The 22,500-nt window shown below is 49.3% G+C and overlaps 1 protein-coding gene across 2 annotated transcripts in view; it reads right to left on the bottom strand.

Moving 5' to 3' along the window:
* The window catches only part of LOC310772429 (neuropilin-1a), a 78,342-nt gene that overhangs the window by 29,650 nt on the left and 26,192 nt on the right, over positions 1-22,500 (bottom strand). For both annotated transcript variants that reach the window (XM_083632242.1, XM_083632243.1), the window contains exons 4-6: positions 14,473-14,700; positions 10,611-10,766; positions 5,418-5,584 (exon numbers count right to left, since the gene is read on the bottom strand). In XM_083632242.1, the coding sequence (XP_083488368.1) occupies positions 5,418-5,584; positions 10,611-10,766; positions 14,473-14,700 (551 nt within the window). The remainder of the gene's footprint in view (positions 1-5,417; positions 5,585-10,610; positions 10,767-14,472; positions 14,701-22,500) is intronic.

Below are 22,500 nucleotides of genomic sequence, written 5' to 3'. Positions count from 1 at the left end.
TCCCGGGGGACTTACACACAGCGCTGTTTCATTTCATTACATCATGCCATCCTTCATGTTTTTCGATTTCTCGTCCCACTTTTGGGCTGCTCCTCCACTCGAGTGCGGGTCTCTACTCTCTATCCTCTCATTGATTTTCCAATTGAGAGTGAGGGCCCGGGAGCAGCGAGGCACAGACAGCACGCATTGTTTCCATTTTGTATACGGCACGATGATGATCTCACCGCGCAGCCACATGCCAGCCTCCACTTCTCCGCACTCTCTCTCTCTCTCTCTCTCTCGGCTTCATCAACTGAGAAGCTGCTGTTAATTACAGTACCAGTCCATGTTCTAATTACTCATCACTCCGCACAGCATTAAGCCCTGGAACGGAGACATCGGCGCAGGGAGAGACAATAGCGATGATTCCTGCAACTCGTTTGACCTGAGGTAATTGAAAGCACATTTGGATCATGCAGAGAAAGAAAACAGGATATGGCAGAGCGCGTCGCTTGAGCGTCTGACGTTAGCCCTGCACTCTGGACTGTGGCGGAGATAAACGCTGGGGCCGGCCACAGTGTTTTCATCGAGGAAGTCGGCAATTAGTGGTCGTTTGGTCGGTCAGGCGGGGGAACTCAACCTGTTATCTTTGGTCAACGGCCCAGGTTTCACAACGCTGTTTTCCCAACAAGGTTACAGATCCGTGCGAGGAGGGTCGCACCCCCATGCTTTAAACTCCAATGTTAACCTGTGATAAGTTCCTCTGTGAATGGTTGACTTTGCCTTGAGATCGCTATCACGCTATCATGTAGGAGATAAAGGAGCATATTGTGTAAACAAATGGCCATATGCTTTTCATGTGTTGGACTTTCATCTGGCAGACGGGGCAAGATTAAAACAGACATCCCCTCTCAGATGAAAAGGGACCTGCATGGCTCCCTATCTCCTATCTCCTCTGATGATTAAACAGTTTAGTTGATCAGAGACATACAGTATAGAGGCCTATACATAAATATTGATAACATAATCAGGGATAATGCTTCTGGATAAGAAGATTGAGGATAATGGCAGGACCCCATTGTAGCTAAATCATATGGTTATAGAGCGCAAGACCTACTCACGCTCATGAAGATAAATCTCCTGAACCTGGCGTACGGGATAACATGTTCTGTATATTGCCATTATGTGATGCTCGATAAAGAGGCTTTCAGGTATTGACAGTTGGACTCTCTCCAAGACAGCGTGCATTATTCATGTTGTGTGTGTGTGTGTGTGTGTGTGTGTGTGTGTGTGTGTGTGTGTGTGTGTGTGTGTGTGTGTGTGCACGTGTGTGCGTGTGTGTGTGTGTGTGTGTGTGTGTGTGTGTGTGTGCGTGCTTGCGTGCGTGCGTGTGTGTGTGTGTGAGATCAATGGCGGCTGTCTGACAGAGCCAGTTGTCTTGGAGATCCGGTCCTGCCTCCTTCAGCTGCTGTGGTGACTTGGTGGCCATTGGATTGCCTCTCCAATATACTCAACAGAGCCGTTCGTCATTACTCTTGGAGAGTTTCCACTCTGATGGTCCCTGAGGAACCCTTTTGTCTCAGGCTGTGGCATGTCTTCCGAAAATATATCTCTTCCCCTCAGAGACGCAAATGTGTTGTGCAGATGCAGGTATTTCCTCCCCAACGTTATGCATCGTTCAGGGTTTTCCTATTGGAACCAGGCTGAGTCCATAAAGGATGCAAGGATCGGGCTGTGAGGTGGAGAGTCTTAAGGATGGGGCTGTGAGGTGGGGAGTCTTAAGGATCAGGCTGTGAGGTGGGGAGTCTTAAGGATCAGGCTGTGAGGTGGGGAGTCTTAAGGATCGGGCTGTGAGGTGGAGAGTCTTAAGGATCGGGCTGTGAGGTGGAGAGTCTTAAGGATCGGGCTGTGAGGTGGAGAGTCTTAAGGATCGGGCTGTGAGGTGGGGAGTCTTAAGGATCGGGCTGTGAGGTGGGGAGTCTTAAGGATCGGGCTGTGAGGTGGAGAGTCTTAAGGATGGGGCTGTGAGGTGGGGAGTCTTAAGGATTGGGCTGTGAGGTGGGGAGTCTTAAGGATTGGGCTGTGAGGTGGGGAGTCTTAAGGATCAGGCTGTGAGGTGGGGAGTCTTAAGGATGGGGCTGTGAGGTGGAGAGTCTTAAGGATGGGGCTGTGAGGTGGAGAGTCTTAAGGATCGGGCTGTGAGGTGGGGAGTCTTAAGGATTGGGCTGTGAGGTGGAGAGTCTTAAGGATGGGGCTGTGAGGTGGAGAGTCTTAAGGATGGGGCTGTGAGGTGGAGAGTCTTAAGGATCGGGCTGTGAGGTGGGGAGTCTTAAGGATGGGGCTGTGAGGTGGAGAGTCTTAAGGATGGGGCTGTGAGGTGGGGAGTCTTAAGGATCGGGCTGTGAGGTGGGGAGTCTTAAGGATCAGGCTGTGAGGTGGGGAGTCTTAAGGATCGGGCTGTGAGGTGGGGAGTCTTAAGGATGGGGCTGTGAGGTGGAGAGTCTTAAGGATCGGGCTGTGAGGTGGGGAGTCTTAAGGATGGGGCTGTGAGGTGGAGAGTCTTAAGGATCGGGCTGTGAGGTGGGGAGTCTTAAGGATGGGGCTGTGAGGTGGGGAGTCTTAAGGATCGGGCTGTGAGGTGGGGAGTCTTAAGGATCAGGCTGTGAGGTGGGGAGTCTTAAGGATCAGGCTGTGAGGTGGGGAGTCTTAAGGATCGGGCTGTGAGGTGGGGAGTCTTAAGGATCGGGCTGTGAGGTGGAGAGTCTTAAGGATCGGGCTGTGAGGTGGGGAGTCTTAAGGATGGGGCTGTGAGGTGGAGAGTCTTAAGGATCGGGCTGTGAGGTGGGGAGTCTTAAGGATCAGGCTGTGAGGTGGGGAGTCTTAAGGATCGGGCTGTGAGGTGGAGAGTCTTAAGGATCAGGCTGTGAGGTGGAGAGTCTTAAGGATCGGGCTGTGAGGTGGGGAGTCTTAAGGATGGGGCTGTGAGGTGGAGAGTCTTAAGGATCGGGCTGTGAGGTGGGGAGTCTTAAGGATGGGGCTGTGAGGTGGGGAGTCTTAAGGATTGGGCTGTGAGGTGGGGAGTCTTGGGTGTGCGCCCGCATTTATTTTTGCCGCAACCTGCTGCATGGGCCCCCGTTGTCCATCCTCCGGCTGGGGCTTCAAAGAAAGCCATGGCTCACGCGGGCAGATGATATGCACAGTTCTCCCTCTCCCTTGATGTGGCTGAATTTTCAAGAAGAAGAGGGGAAGAGAGGGGAAGAGGAGACAAGTGACGCAAAAGAGGGAGGCCGATATGAAGAATGCAACGAAGGTCTGTTTTGAAGGATTAGTGCCCCTTTTTTCCTCCCTCCCTCAAGCCGCAAAAGCCCTCAAAGGACATCTGTCCATCTCTGTGTACTCCAAAGGGACTGATTAATGACCTGGCTAACCCAGCACTCAATGCTGCAACCACACCACACCAATCTAATTACCAGACTGCAGCATCCTGCCCTCATCCTCTCCTCCCTGCATTAGAATTAGAATTAGCATTCAAATGGATGACAAATCTGGCTTCTGTTCGTCCAAAAAAAAGAGGAAAGCAGAGCGAAGGAAAATGCCCAGGAATCAAAAGGCCACCTGTCATGAATAATAAAACCGCCTGCCTCAAACTGCAGTCAGGGAATGATAATGAAATAAATAATGAATGGATTACTATGCATCTGATGGAGCACTGAGATTGTTTGGACGTGCCGCCAGGTCGGGGGCCTGCGCTTGTTGCTTAATGAAAGAGGAATGAAGAATTCCACTCTTTTAATAACACTTGTGATCATTGGGATTGTGCTCAGAGTGCGTGGCTCAAGTGCATCATGCTCCCTCAAAAGCATAAATAAGGTGGCAAGCCCAGACTTGGCTCTTTTGCCTTTGAAATGAGAGGCACCCCGGGTCAGTGTTCTGATCCGATTGGTATTGGGAAAGCAGCATGGCCATTAGAGCATGTCCCCTCTACAATTCGGACTTTACTGCTAAACTAAATCCTCCGTAGGATCAATACTATAGCAGAGAGAGTCTTGAGTGGCAACAAATCATCTTGTTTGTCTGCGGTTTCTGCTGACGAAGGGGCAAAACAGGCTAGAGGAGCGTTCAAGACTATACTCGAAAGCAGAACTGTGCCTATGGGCTGCTGGCAATCAACTGATAAGAAATATGTTGTTACCCTTAACACACACATCTGAGGATAAATCATGCTAACAAGAAATGACTTTCCTCTCACAGAGACAAATGGCTTGACACAACAGACGGTGGTCCTACTGTCACATGTGGCTGCGAGGGAAGTGGCCAGGGAGGCCAGGGTTCTTCCTGATCCACTCAGGCACATGCTGAGTTCCTCTGCAGGACAATGTGCCCTCCCACTCCCTCACTGAGCCAAGAACACAGAATCACGCACACATGGACATTGACAAGCATGGGAGAACACACACAAGCTCTGATTAAATTAGTCTGGAGGAGCAACGGGGGCCCTCAGGACAATATTTTCATTGCAATAAAGGAAAAGCTTTGCTTATGGCCCTCCCCGAGCAAATATTTGGCTATGGGTCGGCTCTATTATTCACCCCCAGAGGAATATGCTGGGGCCAAAAACCTTTCAACGATGAAGCAAGGCGTGTAGAAAAAAGGTAGAAAAAGAAAAACAGACTGGGCATTTACAAGGCAAAGGTAGAAAAAGAAAAACAGACTGGGCATTTACAAGGCAAAGGTAGAAAAAGAAAAACAGCCTGGGCATTTACAAGGCCTGGAGGCTTTGGGTTAGTAAATCAAACATGCTCCAAATACGTCTAGGTAGAGCAGTGGCAGTTGTGTCACTGGGGAAGGTTGTGCTGTAAGTGGACTTGGGATACGTGACTTAGCCCTGCCTAGGGATCAAAGACTTAAACCTTGACTCTTTCCACATAACGTTCCTGAGGTGGCTGATGATCCCTAGGCGGAGATAAGCCGACAGGCAGACAAATGTGGTGAGTGTGTTTGTGTGTGTGTGTGTGTGTGTGTGGCTAGGCAGGATGCCTGGACTAAATCACATCTTCAGGTAGGAACAGAAGACAGAGAGAGAGTGACAGAGACAGATAGAATAGTGACAGAGAGAGTGGACAAATTACATATTTGCGAAGTCTGGACTCCACCACCCCGAGGTCCACCAGGAGGCCAGCATTCGTCATCTGAACTGCTGGATCTGGTCGAAGCGTTATGGAGAAACTGCACCTCCAGAGATGGAAGGGCAAACATAGAACACTCCTACGGTGTTCACTTCTAATAGACTGTGACTCACCTCCGGTGACATGCTGCCGGGAGTTTGTTCTTTCTTCCATACTGCCTTGTATGACTCAAACTACCATTGAAGCAATAATCCGCAACGCTGCTCATTCTTTCTAAAGCATGTGAGGTTGCAGTGGTTGGTGGTGCTGTACCTGTATCCACTCCTTGTTAGAGTCTTCCTGCGGTGTCCAGGCATTTTCATAGTAGTTGAGTCTGGAGCGCTCCGGGGACCAGCTGGGGTTGTACTGGGACGAGGCTAAGATCTGGTCCGACGCTATCTCCCCAGACTCCATTCCCAAAGGGTCGGTACAGTCAAAGTCTGAGAATGGAGGGGGTGAGGAGAAGGATAGGGAGGATAGGAGAAGAGGAGGTAAGTAAAAGATGTTAGTTTAATTTTGAGTAGTGGAAGCGCCGGCGCACACCCAGCGTGTTTTCAGCGACCCCCGGAATTGGCGCTAGTCTCTCTGGGGATGAAGTCACTGCACGACAGGGCACTCAGCTCTGGTGGCCGGAATAAACAGCACATCAGTGACGCCTCAGTAAAGCCCTTCTCTCTCTATGCTTTAATGGACCCAGGATGGAAGTGTTCTACAGTACATTAAGGCGTAAAACTTCTCTTCATTAAACATTCAGCACGTTGCTAAAGTTTACGCCTGCACGAAAGAAATGTATTCAGTGTTAAAGTTACTTTCTCTCTAGCTTCTTCCTTTTCATTTTTCCCTCCACTCTCCACTGCTGAATCTCTTTCCCTCAGCTCCCCGTGGGCAGTTTATCTTTTTTGCACACGGCACATATTTTCTCCGATTCCGTCTCCCGGGGGAGTTTAGGTACGTTTAGTGTCTGCATTTTGGGGCCGTATATCATGCTCAATGGCCCTACCACCCAGGATAGAAGGTGGGTTCCATGGTTTGTGTTGACAAGGGACAGCCGCTCTGAGGCACCCCCGGTCGGGTGACTGGAGCCCGGGTCAGCTCGGGGTTCAACCCTTCTAACCCCTAGAGGTCAGACGTACAGACTCTGGGCCTGCAGTTAGGGTTGAAACGAGAGATATTAGGTAGAGGAAGAGCTGATCTTTTGACCTGGGCAGGGGCCGAATAACTTCACCACAACAACATGGAGGTATGCGAGGGTATGCTGTCACACAGTCATGCGGACATGTTGGCTAGTTAGCAATGCCTCTGGAGCAGTCGGAGGGTCAAGTGCCTTGCTCAATGACACTTTGGCAGGGGGGTTTTTTGAGGGAGGGGAAAGCGCTTTCACTTTCCCCCGCCTACGTTTCTCCAGCCGGCCTTGGAATCCGATCCGGCGACCCCTGCGGTCACGAGCCCGCTGCCACGCACACCGACCCCCTCGCAAATACACAAAAATGCAGTCATGCGCTTGTGTGGACGTGGACACACACACACACACACACACACACACACACACACACACACACACACACACACACACACACACACACACACACACACACACACACACACACACACACACACACACACACACACAGGGCATAGGGCAAAGAGTAGTGAGGAACTGCTATGTGGCTGCTGCCTATGAGCTAACACAGATGGTGTCTCCATCTGCCACACTGCTAACACACCTCAGTCTCTGGGTCACCGTGCCAGTGTGTGTGTGTGTGTGTGTGTGTGTGTGTGTATGTGTGTGTGTGTGTGTGTGTGTGTGTGTGTGTGTGTGTGTGTGTGTGTGCCAGTGTATGCTTGAGTGTCTACGCACGATTGCTAACGTGTGTGTGTGTGTCTTTCACAGTCTCAGCATGAGGCTGAGGAAAGTGTCTCACACCTCTCCACTCACATCAATGCCTCTCATTTGAGAAGTCTGCCCGTTCTTCTCAAACTTTTCTACGCTCAGACCCACATCTCCTGGATTACTGGATGCAATCAACAAAAACACAAAGAGGTGCTTGTTTGCAGCTGAAGACGGTATCTGACCATGTGGATTAGAGGCCAGAGCAGGGTTGATATCTGACCATGTGGATTAGATGCCAGGGCAGGGTTGATAGCAGAGGAGGTATCTGACCATGTGGATTAGATGCCAGGGCAGGGTTGATAGCAGAGCAGGTATCTGACCATGTGGATTAGATGCCAGGGCAGGGTTGATTGCAGAGGAGATAGGGAGGGTGATCAGAGGGAGCGAGGAAGAAGGGGTAAGGCCAAAAGACAGTGCCTCTTTTTATCAAAGCCTTATCACTTGTCATCAGCAGATTTCAGCTAGAGTACCGCTCCACCATGCCACGCAGAACAAGCAAGAAAGTCCACCGTGTATTATGCATAAAGGGATTATGAATGATTCAAGTGGTACAAGTCTGGAAGAGTGCTGAAAAAGATCAGAGATTTCCTCTCTTTCCTTCTGTCTGGGATATGTCTTGGCCGGTGATGTAAGACCGAGCAACTCATGTCAATTAAGGTATTTACCGATCAAGGGTCCGATATTTCACTATCCCTCTTAATGACTAACGTGAGGAGTGGATTTGGGTAATCTGATCTCAGAGCTGTGATTAAAGCGACTCAAGTAACACAGAGGAAACTAAGGAGTAATGACATCAACAGTCATCGCTGTGTGTTTAGTTAGACTGTGTCATTAGGCAAAGTCTTCCCTACGGCCAAGAAGAAAAATCCTTTTGGAGATGATTAGTAGATTTGTTGAATGCCATCCATCTCTATTGTATCCAAGGAGTGAGTGTGTACGTGTGTGTGTGTGTGTGTGTGTGTGTGTGTGTGTGTGTGTGTGTGTGTGTGTGTGTGTGTGTGTGTGTGTGTGTCTGGGGTGGTCTGGCCCGTGGACAGATTTATGAGCCTTCACAGCGCTCGTCTTCCTTAATGAAATGTTTAGTCCGAGCGTTCCTCAAATTGGGGTCGGCGGGTCGGGCCCCATGACGATGATGCCGCATGTAAAAAAGCCCCTAGGCTTGTGTGTGTGTTTGAGAATGTGTATGTGTGAGTAGGCTTGTGTCTATCTGAGAATGTGTATGTGTGAGTAGGCTTGTGTGTATCTGAGAATGTGTATGTGTGAGTAGGCTTGTGTGTATCTGAGAATGTGTATGTGTGAGTAGGTAGGGGTGCTTTCTGGTGGGCTAGCCTAGCCGCCTCCTGGAGTCTGTCTGGGGCCTCCTCGGTGTGTTAACGTGGGTCTTGTAAACCATGGGAGACGGCCCTGTAGCTCGTAACACATTCCCCAAATGAAGGGGCAGGAGGTGTTTGTTTAATAACTCTCAAGCTCTGTTAACTGAGTGGGAATTTGTTAAAATGGGATCATGTGTAGCTTCACTTGCAGCTCTCATTCCTACTCTTACACTCTTAAAGTCGAACTGAACCTGTTTGTCACGTCCATAATGAGTCCATTTCAGACTGAAAACATAGTTTGTCTAAGATGACAGGTTGAGAGGCGGGTCATAGTATCATGTCGATGATTTTATTTGACAATTCTGGGGACTGGATTGGGCTTTGGCCAATCCTGGCGTGTTCCGCCTCCAAATTGAGTGGGATTCAGTGTGTTGTGGCGCTCCCCTCGGGAAGAGCCTTTTGACGAGAGGAGCGGAGCTCAGCGACCCGCAGGCATCCAGCTGCCTTCGTGTTGCCGAGCGGAGAGTGCAGCACGTCGGCCTGGAATCTCCCAAGTGCGACCCCTGACAACCAAGCTCTCAGATGTGCGCGCCATTATCGCTGCTGTAACGATACGATATCCCTGGAATGCGTGTTTTAATGAGCCAGTTACATTTCTTTGCATTCTTAGAGATTATACTTTTTGTTTTTTGTTCATGTTTCTAACAATTGGCCAAGTTAGTAGTTAGTTTATGGGATAGGAATTCTGGCAGATGACAGGCACTATAGGCGCCATTTTCGACTTCATTTGGAAGAGAAAATTATCCAGAAATGAAGATTTGATTGACAGCTGCATTTCATGATATGATTGGTTGAAATGGGGTAGAAATATGATAGTACAAGGTGACGTCAGCAAACTGTAAATTACTGTTATCAATGAAATCTTTAAAAACAAACTTTTGATGTGAAAAAGTGTGAAAAACTAAAGAAATTAGATTGTTGTGATTTGTTTTGCATACATTATTAAATAGGTGCACTGCATACCCAGGTATTTGAACTAAAAGAAAAGAAAAGTCATTCTTGGGTTCAGCTCGACTGTAAAGACGAGATTAACCCAACGGAGCCCAAGTGGTGCGTGGGTCGGAGTTACGTTTCAGACTGAAAAACAAAACTTGTCTGAGATGACAAGTTTGAGAGGCAGGCCATAGTGGCATGTCGATGATTTGATTTGACAATTCTTTCTTCTTGGATTTGGCTTTGGCCAATCCTGGCGTGTTACGCCCCAAATCGAGTGGGATTCAGCGTGTTGTGGTGCTACGCGAGAGAGCCGCAGGCAGCCAGCTGCCTTTGTGTGGAGCAAAGCGGAGAGTGCAGCCTGTCGGCCTGAAATCTCTGAGGGGCCGGGGTCTGAATTCGGCCTTAACTACGTTAATGTTATCCTGGAATGGGAGTTTAACGAGCCAGTTACATTTCTTTGCATTCTTAGACATTTATTTTGTATGTTACATACAATTGGCCACGTTATTATTTAGTTTATAGCCTAGAAATTCTGCCAGATTACAGACACTAGGCGTCATTTTCTCCCTCATTTGGAGGAGAAAATTCTCCTGAAATAAAGATTGATTGATTGACAGCTGCCATGTGATTGGTTGAAATGGGGTAGAAATTTGATAGTGCAATGTGACGTCAGCAAACTGTTATGAATGAAATCTTGAAAAATGAATCTACCCAATTTAGATCCAGGCTCATCTGATCCAAATTCACAATTAGAGAATGTAGAAGAATGCCTGTTTTGACCATAGTGTCACGTTATCTCTACAGTTCACTGCTGGCTTTCCAAGGTACTGCTGCAGTGGTGAAAGTGGGGCTTTTGTCATTTAATTTCTTTTTTTGTTCTTTCCAAAAGCCCCTCCCCCATTGTTGGCAGACTGCTAACATGGCATTAACACAGTACTGCTGCAAAGTGGCCGTACAAACAAATGAGTAACAACTGTACCTACAATACAGATAGTCTTGGAATTCTGGATAAAATCACATCGAATAAAATAATAATAAAAGATATTCTCAGATTTGGGTTTTAGAGACAAACTCATTAAATGGATGTCATTTGGGCGCCAGACCTTCATATGAAAAAGGTTGAAAAACCACTGCTCTACCTGACTGATACAGATTTTCGTTTTTGCCAAATCTTTTCCGGCTATGTCTTCCTCTGACTGCCTCAAAGAGATTTTGATTCTACATCTCCCTCTTCATCTGAGTTTGGGACTCTTCCTGCCGGCTCACCCTCGGGGACGGTCCTTTCGATGACGGTGAAGTTGGCGGAGAAGCCCTCCTTGGCGATGGCGCTGTCGGTGTTGATTGTCAGTGCCAGGATGCCCGTGTAGGAGATGATCCTGCCCGGGGTGTTCTGCCCACAATACCTCCCAACGTATGGGCCCACTGGAAAGAGAGAGAGGTTAAGAAGAGACAGAGAGGGGGTGGGGGGGGAAGGACAAACATTGTTACCGAGGTTGCACACGGGTTAGAGTTGGGTTAAGTCACTATTTGTTTGTTTGCTACGGCCATGTCACACATGGGTTTGACTACTAATCACCTCAGCGCCTCCCACTCCTCTGTCTGGAGGTGAGAAAACTAGTGTGTCAGTGAGGTATGGGACCGGCTGCAATTTTGTAGCCGAGGGGAAGACTTTCCCCATAACGACGCGTGGGAAAAGACTCCCGACATTCCACGCCTGAACACGGAAAGAGAAAAAGCGGAAGAGAGACTTGTGGTGCGGGGAGTTCAGGGTTTCTGTCTGTTTGCTGGCCGTAAATTCCTCAGTCCCCCCCCCCCAACACCCACCTTTCTCTGTGTGTTTTTTAATGTGGTGCACAGTTGAGGCAGACACGGCCATGGCCGAGCGAGTTTTGTGAAAGAGAGCAAATATGTAGAGACTGGGTAGACAAGGGGGGGGGGGGGGAGGGCAATAAATGTACAAGAGGGGCAGTATGTTCCATTGAGTGGACTGAATGAATGGTGGGATGGACAATAAGGTAGGGATGGAAGATAGAGGGAGCAAGAGAGGGGGAGAGTGAGCGAGAGGGGGGGGGGGGGGCGGAGGGAGAGGGAGTGAGTGACCTTGGCCTATGCGTCTGATGTGTGCTATGATCCATGCCTCTGCGTTTGTGAATGTGTGTTCCTGCACGTCTGTTCCTCGGTGTGCAGATGTTAAGCAGGTCCAGGGACCTGCAGCTTATCTGTGATTAGTAATGCTGTGATCAGTGGCGAGCGACAGCCTCCGCCTCCCCGCGGATTCCTATCATCCAAACACGCCACTTCTGGCCCGGGCTCACACATGAAAGGAAGAGGCCAGGCCACAGGGACTTAGGGCAGGGGTGTGACAGCTCAGATTAATCTTCATAACGCAAGTGCTGTGTGTGTGCACGCAAGTGTGTGTGTGTGTGTGTGTGTGTGTGTGAGAGAGAGAGAGAGGTGTGCGCCTTTAAACCCACCAAGGCCTGGGCTGAACAAAAAAAAGCCATCACCCGGATTATCTGCATGACTCCCCGGTGTTATGAAATTTTAAAGAACCTCACTATGAACTCAGCGTCCTGCTTGTCTCTCCATTCCTGAGGGAGGAGGAAGCGGAGGAGCAGGGTGGGGGCGCCACACTGCCCAGCCCATCGAGGTGCGCTTTGAGTGGGGGAGAGGAGAGGGAGGTGCGATTCCCCCGGCGCGGCTAGCGTGCCTCCAGGTTTCTGTGCTAATGCACTATTGATCCCGCAGCAGGCACCGCAAGTACTGACCTGGCAAAGCTGACACAGCAGGCACCGCAGGTACTGACCTGGTAAAGCCGACACAGGAGGCACTGCAGGTACTGACCTGGCAAAGCTGACACAGGAGGCACTGCAGGTACTGACCTGGTAAAGCTGACACAGCAGGCACTGCAGGTACTGACCTGGCAAAGCTGACACAGGAGGCACTGCAGGTACTGACCTGGCAAAGCTGACACAGGAGGCACTGCAGGTACTGACCTGGTAAAGCTGACACAGCAGGCACTGCAGGTACTGACCTGGTAAAGCTGACACAGGAGGCACTGCAGGTACTGACCTGGTAAAGCTGACACAGGAGGCACTGCAGGTACTGACCTGGCAAAGCTGACACAGGAGGCACTGCAGGTACTGACCTGGCAAAGCTGACACAGCAGGCACTGCAGGTACTGACCTGGTAAAGCTGACACAGGAGGCACTGCAGGTACTGACCTGGTAAAGCCGACACAGCAGGCACTGCAGGTACTGACCTGGCAAAACCCACACACTGTTTTCCTCCCATGGCTTATTTTTACACCAGGCTGTCTCTCGCACACAACAACACTTGCCGGGTGTGATGCCATGTCGGTCCAAAAGTGTTGTTGTCCTCCGGTTTCTGCCCTCTCAACCAGGTTATTTTGTTATTTTTGAGTCAAATATTACCCTTCAGATGAGCGAACAGAAAAGTCTCAGTGAATTTTAATCAGAAAATGTGTTTTTCTGCAGATAGCACCATAGGAAGTGCCTCCTTTGCAGAGGCAATTTTTTTTGACCGAAGTCGTGTCACAGTTATGGGAAAAAAGGTGATAGTAATGTGACATATTCTTTCCCCCCGAGGCCTTTGCGGATCTTCTTAATTAACACGATTCTCAGGAAATGAAACATGTTCCACCTTTGGGAGAGAACATAAAAACGGGTAATGGAAATATTTTGACACCTCTATGTGGAATCAAAAGGTCAATGCCGCACAGTTATCCACATATCTCCACATAGGCTATCTGTGGAGGTGTGAGCTTTAGAGAATATTGAACTGTAAGTAAACATGGTGATTTGCAACACGTTGACCTTATCACTGGGAAACACCATTGCACAGAATATCGACGTGCGACGACGCGTCAAACGCCACTAGATCAAATTCTTTACATTTTCGGGCCGAGACGGGTGAGGAAAGCTTTCATGTTGGCTCCACCCCCTGTGTTGGAATAGCCAGCAAAAACAAACTCCCGACTTCAAGAGCCCATTTCACTCAGCGACTTCAAAGCCTCGGCCCCGGGTTGTGGAAGCATTGCTTTGAATACTCTGTCACTGCTCTCTCTCTCTCTCTCTCTCTCTCTCTCTGTCTGTCTACCTCTCTCTCTCACCTGCCAATGTTTTAGATGGATTTGAGAATGCCATAGATCTATTTTTTATGGTTTGGCCGAAACTGCATGTGTGCTACAGCCTTTGTTCGACTGCCAAGGATCTCAACAGGATTAAGCTGGCTCGATAAACGTTTGAGTTAAAATTCAGAGAATTTTATATTTCGGTCTGGTGGGAAACACAAGGAAACCGCCAAAGGAAGTTCCTTTTCGAGTCATTTCCTCCAGGATCGGAGTGTGTTCTTTATTAGGCAGGGCGGGGAACAGTAAGCACTTGACTAGACCTACAAGTCCCAGGGAAGAGACACAAACATCTCCTCCAGCACAATGCAGCCTGTCACAGAAAAAGGAAGGGTGGGAGGCCCTCGCAACCAGGAAGTGTTTGGCATTGAACGATGACTAAGCATTAGGTTCATGACGACAGACCACTGGACCACTGCCAGACCTGGTTAAGTTAGCCTACTGGCCCGGATAATGCAATCACATTGTTCACTTTCTCTGGCAAAACAGTGAGAACTGAGCACTTCCTCTCTCTCCCTCTCTCTCTCTCTCTCTCTCTCTTCCTCTCTCGCTATAGGATTGCAATCAGGGTGCATTGTTCAGGGTCACAGCAGATCTCTTAGTGGGAGACTACGCATTTCCACAAGAGGATTTCAGTGACCAAGCCCTCCTCCCTCTACACTGGCCTTGAAACGATCACTACACTGTGTCAGAATGCATGGACAAACCCACAGCTGTTGACATGGCTGCAGTCATGCAACATTAACCTGAGCTCAGGTACTTAGACGAAACTATTATCCAAAGTAACTAAGACTAGTGTAGGTAGGTATACACAGTAATTGCTTAAAAAAGGGGTAACCCTAACAATGTGGACTGGATTTTCACTTATATTACAGCAAACAAATATTGCTGAGTCGTAACTGTGCAATATCAATTCATCCCATTCAATAAAATAGAGTAATGACACTCTTGTTCGTGTGGTGAAGGCTGGCCACTCACCTCCGGGGAAGCCGTCCCAGATCTCCAGGCGGTCATAGCGGCAGAAGACGCCGGTGGGGGGCGTCGGGTCGGGCTCCAGCTCGAAGCTCTCGAACTCCAGGACGATCTCGGACATCTTGGGCGCGAAGATCATGAAGGTGCAGTCCAGGTTGTTGGGGTACTTCTCCGGGAAGCCGGGGGACTTTATGACCCCGCTGTTGGAGGTGAAGTTCCTGGAGCACTCGGGACCTGGATCAGGGAGAGGAAGGAAGGCCGAGAAGAAAGAGGGGGCACAGAAGAAAGAGATACGATGTTGTTTTATTGCTTGTTTGTTTTTCGGGCGGCTTTGTGCAGTGGGCTTTGAGAAGCTCGGTGTCCCAGCTGGTTCATTGAGTGGAGGGCAGTTTATGGCCTGAAGACCAGAGACCACCTTGCTCGTTTCTACTATTCACTGGGAGGAGGAGACTACATCTGAGCCTCCCCTCTCTTGGTTTTGGTTCTTTGCTTCGTTCATTCCCTTCCAGTCACAAACGTTACACTTGCACATCATTATGTGTGCGTGTTAAATCTCGAGCTCCTGGAACATCTGGCCTGCGAGTGTAAACATTAGTGGAAGGCCTCAATCACCAGAATGGGAGTTGGGGAAGGACGAGTAAACAGCTTGATTCACGTTGCAACAACCTCCCGACATGCCAACCACCATCATTACACGTCTGTGAAACATATGAGAGGTGCTCAGGCAAAATTACAGTGTCAATGATGGAAGGAAACGGTGATGACTGTGCATACATCAACGCACGCACACACACACGCACACGCACACACACACACACACACACACACACACACACACACACACACAGACACACACACACACACACACACACACACACACACACACAGACACACACACACACACACACACACACACACACACACACACACACACACACACACACACACACAGACACACACACACACACAAACACACACACACACACAGACACACAGACACACACACACACACACACACACACACACACACACACACACAGACACACACACACACACACACACACACACACACAGACACACACACACACACACACACACAGACACACACACACACACACACAGACACACACACGCACGTGCAATTCTACGCAGGAGAAAGTCAAAATATTTATTCACAGCTCCCCAGAGAGATGCCTTGCTTTCAGCTAATGAGGAGTGTTAACACATTTCCCGTGTTAGTCACTTCTCAGAGTGTCGTGAGCAAAGAGATTATGAGTGAGTGACGTGGGATCAAAATGACGGCAACCGCAGAGGGACATTTTTAAGAGACTGACAGAAAAGGGCATTAAGGCATGCTCACTACGTGGGGCTAAAACTGGTTTTATGCTCACGCGAAATCGCCAGCGCTGACCAGGATCCAAGCCAGGATATTGCCGAGCGTTTTGAACGAATGCATCACACACACACAACTACACACACGTGCTCGTGCGCACACACACACACACACACACACACACACACACACACACACACACACACACACACACACACACACACACACACACACACACCTACACACAAGCGCACACACACAACATTCACCACCACCCAGTGCAAATCAAATGCCATCAGGAAAAATGACCACTGTCATCGCATGCAATCATTTGGGGCCATTAGTGCTAGAAGTGTGCCCAGGCTAACGTCATTTTCATGCTATACTGACAGCCGGCGGGATGGGTGCAGATGGGCCGATCGAAGCCAAAATTGTGGGGAATTATCGCTAGATAGAGCCCCCGTGCTACGGCCGCTGTAGCTTAAGTGAATGTAACAAACGGCTTTTTCCACTGTCAATCAAGCATCTTTGCTGGGCCCCTAATTCAAGACAATCAGGCGCACTTGAGCCTGTCCACCAGTCATCAGAGTGAAGGCAGAGAAAGCCTTGTTGATTTTCTTTCTCCCGGAGTTAAAAGCCGCGCGTGAGGAGCAGCGTTTTGACTCAAAACAGAGCTGACATTTAGTGCTGCAGCTAAAGTGTGGCTTTCAAGAACAGTGGGCGCCATTAATTTCACAGCTTCTCCTCGTATTTCCCCCTGGAAAATGGAGAGATTTTCTCGGTCAAGATCAGACGATTCCCCGGGGATGACGGCTGGATGCTGGAGGTCTCCACTTTGCCTCGCCATATTTGGGAGAATATTTCAGAGAGTTTGGCAAATCTGTAGATGATCACTTCTTTGGAAGATGGACCCTGTGGTCCTTAAGTGCTCTAGGCATCTGCAGCATTCACAGTGCAGGTCAGGTCAATGTGTTGGGTTTCCTGTGGATATTGGCTCAGGACTCAGGTCTCCGTCCGTTTCGTTGCCCTCCCCCGTCACCCTTATCTCGGTGCCCCAGTTGACTAGAATAGATTTGGCCTTTGGAAACGGTAGATTCTGAAAACCTCTCAGACCCATTAGACTCCAGACTAGAATCGAGAAAGAAAGCATGGTGCCTTGGGAGATATTCCAGTCGTTAGGAACATTGCAGGTACAGTATGTCCATCTTAAGTCATTTTGTCTGACTCTGCAAGTATTAAGAAAATGATGCTTGATTCAAGAAAATGGTTGAAACAATTTAATTGAATTGGAAAAGAATGCATCCATCTATTCTAAATCCTTTGGCATAAGAATGTATGAGTCATGACTGTGTGGGATAGGGGTTAGAGACCAATAGCGGTACTCCACGTTCCCAATTCACCTTAAATAGCTGCTTTCAGCAGCAGCAGCGTCACCTCTCTGTGTTTCTCTGCACTGCCTCCTGACCATGACTGAGGCCCGAGCCAAGGACAAACTCTACTATTGTTCGCTTTGTGTGCCTGGCTGCCTTTATAGCAGAGAAGACATCAAAACAAAATGGAGTGGTGAGAGAAGACAGAGCGCTCCGGTTGTTCCCACCGGCGAGATAATCAGCCAACAGATCTCTTTTATCTAGTGCCTCCACGGGGGGTTTTGGTCCCTCACTCCCCGCGCCGCTACCCAAGCTGCTTTGTGCTGATGCCTGCGTGAGAGGCCTTCAGTGATACCAGTCATGCTTCATACGAGCTTCAGGAGACAAACACGTCCCGTTGTCAAGCCAAATGCTACCTCCCCACCACCCTTTGCTCGCTCCCTGTCTCTTTTCCTGTTTTATCGCCGCAGTTGTTTGTCTCCATCTCGGCGGATTCGACGGCTCGATGGCGAGAGCTCAAGCAATTCTGCCGGAGAAAGGCGGGGAAGCGGCAAACAAGAAGCGCGGCCGGGCTCTGTAAATATGAAATGTTTGACTCGCTGACAAACAAATAAACTTCCCAGAGCCAGAGAGGGAAGGCTCAGCTGGGCTTATCCCACCTCTATACACACAGGGGGGGCAGCCATTCATATCACATGATCTGAGATAAAGCAGATAGAGCAGCCATAGTGCAGCTACTAGCCCCAACCCGCTGCTTTTAAGCAAACGGCTGAATTTACGACGGCAAGTAAAGACGGAAGAAGAGCTAACCTTAAAAACACAACGTTTAGCAGCAACTTCACAACCAGGCGCTCCAACGGGTACGGCCTGCCGTAATGGATCTCCCTTTAACACTTGTTTATATTGAGCTCATCTCTCCTGGACGGAGGAGTAAACACACGTGGGCCCGTCTCGCTCGCTGACTGATTGGAGTTTGTTTAACGGGACAAGTCCAGGCCGGCAAAATGCTATTTAATGGAGATCTGATTTCAACGTGCCCCAAGTGCTGCAGATTGATACTAAATCTTAAATAAATATCATTTCAGCATTAGGGAAGTAGGGCCTCTTTCAACTGTTAGTCCCTTGATGACTTGTCCTCTCTGTCTCCGTTTAGCCGTGACTCTAAAGTGCTGAAAGCAGACCGGAGACTGGGCGTTAATCATTAGAACAACCTTATGTCAAGGAACATGCCTTAAACGTGACAGCCCCTCTCTTTTTAGATTTTTTTTAATTTCTCTCACACTCTTTCTCTCTTTCCATGCATCCACCTCTCTCTCTCTCTCTCTCTCTCTCTCTCTCTCTCTCCCTCTCCCTCTCCCTCTCCCTGTCTCTGGTCAGGGTTATTAGGGGCTGGAGCCATTGGAGCCAGAGGTGTTGTTCTTGGACCACTAAGTAAATCACCACTGTTTATGTTCCATGCGACTCTATGGCTGATCATTAGCCACCTACACCTCCACCTCCACCTCCACCTCCACCCCCATGCCCGCCACCCTCCACCCCCCCCCCCCAAACACACACACCCCATCCGTATGCCCACACCGACCGAGGGGTTAATAGGCGGTGGAGAATTAACTCTTTCAACACTAACTCAAACATTAACCTGGAGCCGGTGGGGTGTCAATCTTTCAAACAGATGGAAAGGCACGTTTACATTGAACCCCCCATCCCCCCCCCCCCCCCACACACACACACACACACACACACACCTCGAGGCGCTGGACTTCCAGCTGACGCACCAACATGGCATTTAGCATGTCGGCTGTGCCAATGACGTCGCTTCCCCCCCCTTCAGTATTGCCAATGAGGGATGACACAGAGTGTTGTGGTATAGGGGATAGGGGTATGGAGGGGGGCTCGCATGCTCCCCTAAAAAGAGAGTTGTTGTCTTGGGTTTCCATGCGGGCCATGTGTCTGTGTGTGTGTTTCTCTGTGTGTGTGTTTCTGTATGTATGTGTGTGTGTCTGTGTGTGTGTGTGTGTGTGTGTGTGTGTGTGTGTGTGTGTGTGTGTGTGTGATGACAGTACGTCTCCATGCCAGATGTGACCTATGCCATCGGGGCGTGCCGTCCATGAAAGCCGAGTGTGCCCCCTATTAAGTCCCCTCCTACACACACACACACACAGACACACACAGACACACACACACACACACACACACACACACACACACACACACACACACACACACACACACACACACACACACACACCTCCAAATTGTTGACACAGGTGTGTGCATGTAGTAAAAGCGAGAAGCGCCCGCACCACAGTGACATGATAAACAGGGCCATGGTGACGACAGTGATTTTCAGCCTAAAGAGACGTGGATGAACAGACCTCCTCCAGTAGACTTAGGCCAGATCCACAAGTTATTAGTCATTCTGCTGTGTAAGTGGGGAGATACAGTATAGGAGAGTTTGCATGTGTGTGTGTGTGTGTGTGTGTGTGTGTGTGTGTGTGTGTGTGTGTGTGTGTGTGTGTGTGTGTGGCCGAGGAAGGGGGGAGGGGTCTTACCAGTGGCACTATCTCTGCCTCCTCGCCCACTTCAATGGGCCCACTGCCAGCCTTGATGTGGCTCCAAGCGAACTGCAGAGTTGTTAACGGAAAACATATGTGCCTGTGTGTGTGTGTGTGTGTGCGTGTGTGTGTGTGTGTGTGTGTGTGTGTGTGTGTGTGTGTGTGTGTGTGTGTGTGTGTGTGTGTGGGTGCATGCATGCATGCGCGCGCGTGCGTATCTCCGCATGCACATGCATCCTTAAGGGGATACATCATCCCAGAAACACTTGAGGATTTTAAGTGAGACAAGATGACAGGATAAACACAGACATTGGCTCAGAAGATGAGCTGTGATTTTTACGGTCTACGGATTGTGTCGTTCAAAAAGCCTGTGATGGGGGAGTAGTTAGTGATGGGGGAAGGGGGAAGGGGGGGTAGTTAGTGATGGGGGAAGGGGGGGGGGGGGTAGTTAAGGCCGTTGAGTGAGATGGATGGATCAGGAAGAATGGATGGCGGTGCAACTCTCGTTAAAGTGGAAACAGAACAAGCTTGCATAAAATGGCCCCATATTGGGCAATGTAAGGCCTTGGCCATACTGATCCGTCAGAAAATGGACAGAACAGATAGACGGATAGATTTATGTCCGTTGCATGTACAAGTAACCTACTTGTACAGCAGGTGGCGGTAAGCACCTTGAAGGTGTCAGCGACCCGCCTATAAACCAAGAGAAGAAGAAAGCTGGCGTCAGCTAGCTGTTAGCTCTGTGCGCTACGTTACTTATGTGGCAATAAAATGCCACCGAATGACCAGATTAGATGGTGAAATCAGACGGTGACACTGACTATCACGTTGTACAACAGCGGGATGGTGTACACAGCATTAATTATAGCCTCCTTCACCACCTCGGCCGCCATCTTCTTTGAAAAGTTGAAACAAATCTCGGAACGCCTCCTCTTGAGACCTCGACTCTGATTGGCTAAACGGACAGTGACCATCCGATACGTCCATCCAGAAAAAGTTCATCCCTCTTCAACTTTCTGTCCATCAAAACGTATGCAAATTTTCTGGATACGTACGCTTCTGAGTGCTCCACGGACAGTCGGACAGCTGTCATTGAAAATGAATGGAAGTGAACAGAGAAATGGACGCACACGGACAGACACCACGGATCAGTGTGGCCATGGCCTAAGGCTCAACTCATTTGAGCCATCTTTGTAGGCCTACTTAGAGCTTTATGACAACATCATACTAAGTAGTATCAAACTGATGAACATGTGGGTTTTCAAGGGAAATAAGAGCACAAATTAATGCTTTTCTGAAAATGAAACAGATTTTTGTATACACTGGTGGTTGCTTGCCTTATAATCATTGTCGACTGGAGTCCCCCCCCCATGTTACTGTATGGATGTCAAAGGCATCGGCACAGCCATATACTGTATAAAGAACACTGCCCTTCCACTCAAACAGTATTCCGTATCGCTCTCCTACTGATTCCTCTTGTCTATCTCCTTCTTTTTCACTATCAGCGTTCTCATCGTTCTCCCCCCTACAGCCCCCCACCCCCCCCCCCCCCCCCCCACCCCCCTCGCCACCCCGCCCCCATCTCGCTCTCCCTCCCTCTTGCCAGACTTCAGCCGGCGGAGCGAGGCTGCCAATTTGCAGGCCATAAAATAAATAGCCCGTGCTAATTAAGATGGTTGGATTGGATGGAGAAGTCGAGAGAGAGAGAGAGAGTGTGATGTGGAGACGGCCATAGAGAGCCGCAAAACAACCTGTTCTCTACCAATTAGACACTTTGCAGGCCCGCCACTGATGAAAGCCAGGGCTACCCTCCAACTTCTCTCTGTGTGTGTGTGTGTGTGTGTGTGTGTGTGTGTGTGTGTGTGTGTGTGTGTGTGTGTGTGTGTGTGTGTGTGTGTGTGAGTGTGTGTATTTACATAGTCTGACGCTTAAGTGGATGAACCTACACATGTACACGTACTCGTATATGTTTGCACATGATCCTCGGGGGTGTATATATACACATGTTGGCCTTGTGGGTATATATTTATCATATGGTTGACCTTGGCTGGTGTTGAACCTGGGCAGGGAAGGCGGTACCAGTCCCCGAGGTTGACTTGCAGTGATCTCTAGCCCTGGAAGCGCAGTGGTAAACACCCTGAATTCTTTGCATTCCCCTTCATTGACATGCATGACCGCTCATCCATCCCTTATCACAGCATCTGTGTATCATCATTAACTTTACATGTGTTAGCCAACACAAGCCCGGCCATGTTTTTCCCAACTAATACCCTGCTGCTTGTTGATAAGCTTTGCTAATCATCTGCTAGCATTTGCTATCTCTCTTTCTCTGTCTGCTCGGTTGGCTCTCTCTCTCTCTCTCTCTCTCTCTCTCTCTCTCTCTCTCTCTCTCTCTCTCTCTCTCTCTCTCTCTCTCCCTCTCTCTCTCTCTCTCTCTAACAAACAGGGCTGTTAATTGATCTCAGAGCCCCTGGTCTTGGCAGCAACTAGTGCTTCAGTAGTCAAAACACCCAGTAAAGTCAAAGCATAACAAGAATCTGGATCCACTGAGCGACGGCACACCCTTTAGTGCTCTTCTCCACAGGGGAGGGGGTCCTATAGGAGTAAAAGACCCAGGCGAACATGTTCCATCTTGGGTAAGACCGCCAACAAAGCCCCCTCCCTCCCTCCTCCTCTCTGGATGTTAGGCACAGATCCTCATGTAGCTGCAGCTCTCTCGTTTAGACTCGTTTTCTCTGCCTTTCCCTCTCTCGCTCTATCCCCATTTATACCTCCA

The sequence above is a fragment of the Poromitra crassiceps genome, assembly GCF_964638095.1.
Source record: "Poromitra crassiceps genome assembly, chromosome: 2".
Classification (NCBI taxonomy): Eukaryota; Metazoa; Chordata; class Actinopteri; order Beryciformes; family Melamphaidae; genus Poromitra; species Poromitra crassiceps.
This window is presented reverse-complemented; position numbering and strand designations above follow the sequence as displayed.